An 8,528-nucleotide genomic window follows, 5' to 3' on the forward strand; every position below is an offset into this window, starting at 1 on the left:
ACAATTTAGATCTTTCTCAAACTTTTTAACAGCATAAGCTTTACATGATTAAATGCAATTTCTTTGCATTCATACTTTTCCATCAAGCAAACATGAAACACTATGTTGTCAAAGATGCTTAAAGAGATTCTACAAAAAGGATTCCCTAACGACCAGAAACCAAGCACCAAACTGTAATCTAACTCAAAATTACCTGACAAATCTAGTGAAACTCTTAAGCAGAGAAAGTGTAGGTTTCAAAGAATAAGTACAAAGTAATTTTAAAATCATTATTTATTATCATAATATTAATCTTAGAGCTACAAAAGAAACTAATATATCTTTAATTCCCACAGAAAATCTAACCTTTCATTAACTAAGGAAGATTACTCACCGCCCATGTTTTAGTCAACCTGAAAATTGGGGCACTCTGTAAGCCAGAAACCACTGCCATAAGTGCATGAAGGTTATTCAGCTCATACAGTTTCTGAAAATTTAAGAAAAAGGGGGAGAAGGATAGAAAATAAACACCATTAATACAAGAAAAATTCAGATTAACATGTATAAAATAGGCAATTAATAGTGTTCCACTATTTATTATCCTCATTGTTGAGATTTGTCTTTAGAGTATACACTATGTTTACAGTAAGTTGTTTTGGGCCCACAATAGAACTTCCATGGTTTACCTTAGCATTGCCCCCAAGCTCTGGGAATAAATCTACCTCTAGTTGGTTAACATATTAAGAAAACCAATGTTATGGCTCAGTATCAAATTTAACTGCTATGATCATGTACCCTGGTTTCTAGTAAGCAGTTTACTTCCTTATATTGAAATATTACTAAGCCTCTGCTTTATATTCCAAGTTTCAAGAAAAGTTCTATACCTGAGATCCTGAACTGGTTTCCTACCCAGTACTCCTATTATTCCAAGGCTAGTGTTCAAACCTGCTTTCCACAGTCCTTTTCAATTTCTTGCTTCCTTCTGCCTGAATCCCCAGATCCTTTGTTCCCCATTCATGTTGGGACATTGCTTTCACAGTCTGCACGCAGAAAACTACTTAACACTAAGTTCCATCAATTTGCCAAGAGATCTGTTTGACGCTTATTGCTAATTTCCCAGATTTTTTCAGAGTACCTGATGCTTACATCCCAAAGGTCCTACCTAAAAATCAGTCATTTTAGAACTGTCCTAACCCTGTTACCAGGTAAGCCTCAGGTCTAGAAAATGTTGTGGGTGAAGCATTTGATTGAAAACCCAAAGAAAACAAATAAAAACAAAATAAATGATTTAAATATAAAACAGGATATAAACACTCACACAGTAAGGTTATATAATCTAGTTGGGAATCTATTCAATCTATAAATGTTAAACATTTTCTATGGACGAGGCATCATGTTAGAATCTATGAGTACGATAATGAAAAAGACCTATCAAAAAGCTTCAGTCTTGTGAGACAGACACGAAAACAAATAAGAGGGTACTTCAAAAAGTTTGTGGAAAAATAAAATTAAAAGATAACACAAATCCTTCCACGAACTTTTTGAGGATCCCTCACATAAATCCAATCTGCACATTTTTACTATAAAAGTACATATGGTCATGCATTGCTTAACAAAAGGGTTACATTCTGAAAAACGCATCATTAAGTGATTTCATCACTGTGTGAGCATCATAGACTGTACTTACACAAACCTAGATGGTATAGCCTTCTACACACCCAGGCCATATGGTATAGCCACTGTCGTATTATGTGGTCTGTAGCGGACTGAAATGTCATTATGCAGCCCCTGACTGCACAGGGTTCTATAAAAGTACAGAAGAATCAGTCCCTAACTCTGAGAGGTTCTAACTTCCAGAAGAAGTCACACTTGAAAGTGGAGGGCTATGAGAAAGAGCGAATACAACATACGGATAGCACAAAAGCATAAAAATGTCTAGATGATGAGTTGCATTTGGGGGAGTATAAGGGGATGAAAACAGAAAGGGCCATTTTCACATGTGACACCAAAGGGGTTAGACTTGCTCTCATGAGCAGCATGAACTCCAGTGGAGGATTTGGAGAATTTTAAAACTTGAGAATGACATTACTGAATGCCAGGCATCAGTTCACAATCCTTTATGTGCAATTCTGAGATCCCAAAACTCTGAAAAGTCCAAAGTTTTTGTCTTTCTGGTAAGGGTGCCTTGAATTCATCTGGTGGGAAAACCTGACCCGATGTTAGTCTTAAGTTAGACTTAATTTACCTCACAGGGTGGGGGGGGGGGGGGGGGGGCAGTATGCTACATATGGTATATGAATTATACCACCTTTCTAAAATCTGGAAAAAAAAATTGTATTCCTAAACATATATGGCCCTGAAGGCTTTGAATTAGGTATTACAGATCTGTATTACCTTTTATAGAGATCAGGGAATGGTTAGAGCGTGATGCTCATAACACCAAGGTCCAGGGCTCAATTCCTATACTGGCCAGCCACCAAAAAATTTTTAAAAAGGTTAAGATCAGGGAGTGGAAGGCAACACATAGGAGGGGAACCAGCACAGAGACTGTTTTAGTGGTCCAGGTAAAAGATGATGAGAGGAGAGAAGGGATGGATGCAAAATGTACAGAAGGCTACAACCAGAAACATGGTAAACTAACACACCTTGAGCTACTCTTCCAATGAAAACAATTAAAATACTGGGTAAGATATGAAAAGTATGTTATGAAAATGCACTGTTAAGCTACTAAGAAGGTAAGGTATACTCAGAGTCCCAAAACATAGTGAAAGAAAATCCAGAGAGGTAAGCTGAACACAAAGCTGGCAATCACTTGGAGGACATTTGCAAATCTGGTTAGTTTTCCAAGCTTCATGGGACACTCTGCTGAGGGCCTATCTATGGTGGGGAGTCTAATAAGTGACCCTCACCACACACAGCAGAGACACTGAAGGCTATAGCTTCAGTGTGAGGGCAAGATAGAAGTAACCCTCACCCAAAATCGAGAGAATGAAAGGCAAAAATGCCTGTTTTGAACCTTAAAACTAAGGAAAGCAGGGAGGGGGTCTCATGCAAGTTTGTAGCCTGAATAAATACTACTTCATAGTAAAAATAAACAAACAGCAACAACAAAAACCTCAAGCTGGACTTGTAGCTTCTGACTAAGATATAGAATGACTTAAGGGACCATTGGTCTAGCCATAATAGCAGGAAAACAAAATAAACTTAGAAAAAAACATTTTGTAAAAGACATTAGAGATTTCATAGTAAAAATAAACAAACAGCAACAACAAAAACCTCAAGCTGGACTTGTAGCTTCTGATTAAGATATAGAATGACTTGAGGGACCATTGGTCTAGCCATAATAGCAGGAAAACAAAATAAACTTAGAAAAAAACATTTTGTAAAAGACATTAGAGATCTGTGGACATTAAGAACACAAAGAACAAAATTCCACAGTAAGAACAGCCTTTAGCAGCAGTTTTTCTCCCCCACCCATGTAGGCATCTGCCACATCTCTACAAGGGTAGGCAAATGATTAGGCCTCCAATAGACAAGAGTTTGCTGGAGTGAGATAAACCACTAAAGTTTTTACAACCTTGTGAGCTGGCACAACAGACTAGGATTTATAGGAATCTCAAACCTATAGTTGATGCTTGTGCCCATTGATTTTCTCCTATAGAAGTTTTTTTTGAGTACGGGCTAGTGCAGGAAAGCAGAGAGAGGTTTCTGGGACTTAGGACCCAGAGTCCTGCTAGAGGAAGGGGCCTGTACTAGACACAGCACAGATTTTGTCTTGAGTCATTTGTAACTAGAGGTGATCTGAAACTAACTAAAGCTGAAACTCAGTCCTAACTACCTCAATTCCTAATTGGATCACAATAATCAGCTCCTCATCCTCCATGCCTCAAAGAGGATTAGGCTGACCTACTCTGGGAGAAGATTAATATTTACTCCAGTCTCTACAGTTCTTTTAAATACAATGTTAAAAGGTAGAAAAGTTAGAAAGGAAGAAGTTAAGTCTGTTTTTATTTTTAGATGACATGACTGCATATGTAGCATGGAACAATGGAAAATGAGATGAAAAAACATTTACAATAACATCAAAACATTGGCTATCTAGAAATAGACAAAGAAATGTAAGACTGCTTTGCTGAAAATAAAGTACTGCTGAGGGAAATTTTAAAAAACTTAAATAAACAGAGATATACCATGTTTATGGATTAGAAGTCAATATTAAGATATAGTTCTTCCCAAAACGATCTATAAATTCAATAAAACCTCAAAGTCCAAGCAGACCATTTTGAAAAAACTGACAAGCTAATTCTAAAATGTCTGTGAACATAAAAGGAGACAGCATAGGCAATACAATCTTGAAGAAGAAAAACAAACTTTGAACACTATGAGTTTGTAAGACTTACCATAAAGCTACAGTAATTAAGACAATGAGATATTGAAATAAGAATAGACAAATAGATCAATGAAACAGAAATATACCTACACATATTAGATCACATCATTTTCAACCAAAATGCCAAAGCGGTTAAACAGAGAAAGGAATGGGGTTAGAACAACCACATATTCTTATGGGGGGAAAAATAAAACTTAACTCCTAAACCTCACACCATATACAAAAACCAAATCAAGATGGATCACTTAAAACTACAAAACTTCTAGAAGTGATCAAAGGAAAATGTCTTCATTACCCTGCATTAGGCAAAGATTTCTTAAACAAGACACAAAAAGCACTAACCACAAATATAAACAAAATTCACAACCGGACTTCATCAAATTTAAACACTTCTCACCTATCAAAAGATAGCATTAAAAAAGTAAAAAAGGAGCTGGTTGGTTAGCTCAGTTGGTTAGAGCTCAGTGTTATAACACCAGCATCAAGGGCTTGGATCCCTGTACCGGCCAGCTGCAAGCCATAGACTGGGAGAAAATACAATGTATTTGAAGGTACTTCAAAAAATTTGTGGAAAAACAGAATTGAAAGATAATGTGAATCTTTCCATGAAATTTCTGATGTACCCTCATATTTCTGAAAAGGTTTTCTTCCCAGCTGGCTAGTACTGGGATCTGAACCTAAGACCTTGGGGTTATAAGGCTGTGCTCTAACCAACAGAGCAAACCAGCCAGCCCTCTGAAAAGGGTTTGTGTTCAGAGTATACAAAAAGTTCCTACAAATCAGTAAGACAGACAGACAATCCTATTAAAAAATATGAGCAAAAGATCTGGAAAAATATTTCACAAAATAAAATATCCAAGTGATCCACATACATTAATGATACTCAACCAGCATTATCATGAGAGAAATACAAATAATACAAATTAAAACCATGATAAGCTACTACTACACACCCAAAAGAATGGCTAATATTAAAATAACTAAATAAATAAAGACATCAAGTACTGGCAAGAAATGTGGAGCAACAGAAACACTCATTGCTGGACGGAATTTACAGTGGTAAAACCATGTTGGAAAACTATTTGGAATAAATAAAGACATCAAGTACTGGCAAGAAATGTGGAGCAACAGAAACACTCATTGCTGGACAGAATTTACAGTGGTAAAACCATGTTGGAAAACTATTTGGAAGTTTCTAATAAAGTTAAAACATATAACTAACCTATGACCTAGCAAGTCCACTCATAGGTGTGAACCAATAAAAATGCATATTCCAGAAGAATGCACATAACAGCTTTATTCATAAAAGCCTCCAAATGTCCACTAACAAGAAAATAATAAACAAACTGTGGAATATCCATACATTGGAAATCTACTCAGCAATAAAAAAGCATAGACTGTTGACAACGTACAACATGTATAAATCTCAAAAACAGGATAGTGAGCAAAAGAAGTCAGCCATGAGAGAGTATATTCTGTATGATCCCATTTACATAAATTTCAAGAATAGTCTTCATCTGTAGGATTGTGGCAGTGGGGTATATTGATGGATTGTTGGGAAAGGGCTCAAAGGAACTCTGTGAGGTGATGGAAGTATTATGTATCTTGATCCGGGTAGTGGTTAGAATGATGTATCATTAAGTAAAACTTTATCAAGATATACCCGCTTAAGAACTTTACGTTTTAATGTGAGCAAATTAAACAATCACAAAAGCTGTAAGAAAAAGAAAGCAGGGCCACCCCGTGCCTCACTCGGGAGAGTGTGGCGCTGATAGCGCCGAGGCCACAGGATCCGATCCTATATAGGGATGGTTGGTGCGCTCACTGGCTGAGTGTGGTGCAGACCACACTGTGCCGAGGGTTGCAATCCCCTTACCGGTCAAAAAAAAAAAAAAAGAAAAAGAAAAAGCAGAGTTGAACACAGAGGTTAAAGCATCGTCAGGCTGATTCCACCCTGAGGTATCAGATAGGAAGAAAGCAAATCTACTCTGAGGGTATCCACCCTATCAAAGTGAGTTCATAAGGGTCAGCCCTAATCTAATATGGTGTCCTAAAAATGGGGGAAATTTGGACCACACAAAGATATTCTTAAAGGGAAGACGAAATGAAGATACAAGAAGAATGTGAACATGAAGACAGTCACCTACAAGCCAAGAAGGGAGGTTTAGAACAGATCCTTCTGTCACCGCTCTGAGAAGGAACCAGCACAGCCAACACCTTGACTTCAGACTTCTAGCCTCCAGAACTTTGAGACAATAAATTTTTATTGCTTAAGCCTCAGTCTGTGGTACTTTTTAAGACAGCTCTAGCAAAATAATACAGAATTCTGAGAACTGTGTCAAGACTACCTTCGGACTCAAGACTGCAATTATCAACTTCCATAATCCCCAGCCTGTTGGTCAGTCCTACAGATTTCAGACTTGCCAGCTCCCACAATTGCATGAGCCAATTCCTTAAACTGTTTAAAAGAAAAAAATATACACACATACATGCAAACACATAAATATCATATTGGTTCTGTTTCTCTGGAGAACACTGACTAATACACCACCATAACCCAGGACTTGAAGAATTCCCATAAAGTTTCAAGAAATATGAACTGAAAAAAATTTAAAAATTTAAAAAAAAGACACAAAACAAGAATTCACAAGTGTTGAGCAACAACTTCAAGTATTAGCCACAAATAAAATGAAGATTAAATATGAAGAAATTATCCATAATGTAACACAGATGTCAGAGAGTTGGGAAGAAAAATGAAATCAAAGTTAAGGGACATGAAAGGTAAAGCAAAAAAGGCCAATACTAATCTAACCAGAGTTAAAGAAGGGGATGATAAAAAATAATGGGATAGAAACAACATTTGAAAGGTAATGGCAGACAATTATCCCTAATAACTGAAAGGCCAGTAATTCCTAGCACCAGAAGTTCAAGGAATACCAAGCAGAATAAATAAAAGGAAATGCAAAGTTAGAAATATCACACTGAAAGTACAGAATACCAAAGACAAAGAAAAGATTTTAAAAGCAATGATAGACCAACAGCTGAGTTCTTACTAGCACCAATGGAAGCTTGAGTATTATGGAATGATATCTGCAGCTAAGAAAAAACCTGTCAGTCTGGAATAGCAATTCATAGAAAAAAAGGTGACCTAAAGATGCTTCCAGACAAAAATAAAATAAAGCTTTAAAAAAGATAGATTTATAGAAAAAAAGGTGACCTAAAGATGCTTCCAGACAAAAATAAAATAAAGCTTTAAAAAAGATTTTAAAAAAATGGTGCCAGAATAATTAATTATTCATATGGAAAAACGTAAAATAAAATCCACAAAGCATATTTATTCCAGGTGGATTAAATACTCAAGTACTGAAATCAGAGTTATATAACTTTGAAAGGATAATATAGGGGAATATCTTTGATATTCTCAGAGATTAGGATGATTTCTTAAATAGCTCTTCTTAAATAAGTTAATAAAAATTAACTAATTGCTATAGTCTGAATGTTTGTGTCTCCCCCAAATTCATATGTTGAAACCTAATCCCTAATGTGATAATATTAAGAAGTAGAGCCTCTGGGAGGTGAATAAGAGGCGGGGCCTTTGGCTCTGTACTCATGATTCCAGTGAGTACCCGTATAAAAGAGACTGCAGAGAGCTGCCTTGCCCCTTCTGCCACGTGAGGATGCAGCAGCAGGAAGGCGCAATCCACGAGGAATGGGCCCTCACCAGACACTCGGTCTGCTGGTGTCTTGATATTGGGCTTCATCTTCACGGTTCTCTAGCACTGTGAGAAATAAATGTTTATAAGCCACACAGTTTATGGTATTATAGCAGCCCAAACAGTCTAAGACAGAAATTAAAGATAAATACATTTGACTACTAAAATTAAGAACATATTTATCAAGAGATAACATGAAAAAAATGATCACAAGCCACAAATAGGAAGGTGTATGCAAAGCACACACCAAACCCACACCTAGAGTTATATAAAGAACTCACACAAAAATCAGTAAAAGCGGGCCGGCCCGGTGGCACACTAGAGAGTGCGCCGCTTGGGGCTCCCGCCATGGGTTCAGATCCCATGTGGAGACCGGTTCCCGCTCACTGGCTGAGCGTGGTGCAGGCGTAACACAAGGGAGGTTTAGAACAGATCCTTCTGTCACA

At 37.0% G+C, this 8,528-nt stretch overlaps 1 protein-coding gene across 2 annotated transcripts in view; it reads right to left on the reverse strand.

Annotated features, from left to right (window-relative positions):
• RALGPS2 (Ral GEF with PH domain and SH3 binding motif 2) overlaps positions 1–8,528 on the reverse strand; it is a 129,625-nt gene that overhangs the window by 86,193 nt on the left and 34,904 nt on the right. For both annotated transcript variants that reach the window (XM_008571513.1, XM_008571512.1), the window contains exon 6: positions 374–466. In XM_008571513.1, the coding sequence (XP_008569735.1) occupies positions 374–466 (93 nt within the window). The remainder of the gene's footprint in view (positions 1–373; positions 467–8,528) is intronic.

This window comes from Galeopterus variegatus, unplaced genomic scaffold (genome assembly GCF_000696425.1).
Source record: "Galeopterus variegatus unplaced genomic scaffold, G_variegatus-3.0.2 Scaffold694, whole genome shotgun sequence".
In the NCBI taxonomy this organism is placed as follows: Eukaryota; Metazoa; Chordata; class Mammalia; order Dermoptera; family Cynocephalidae; genus Galeopterus; species Galeopterus variegatus.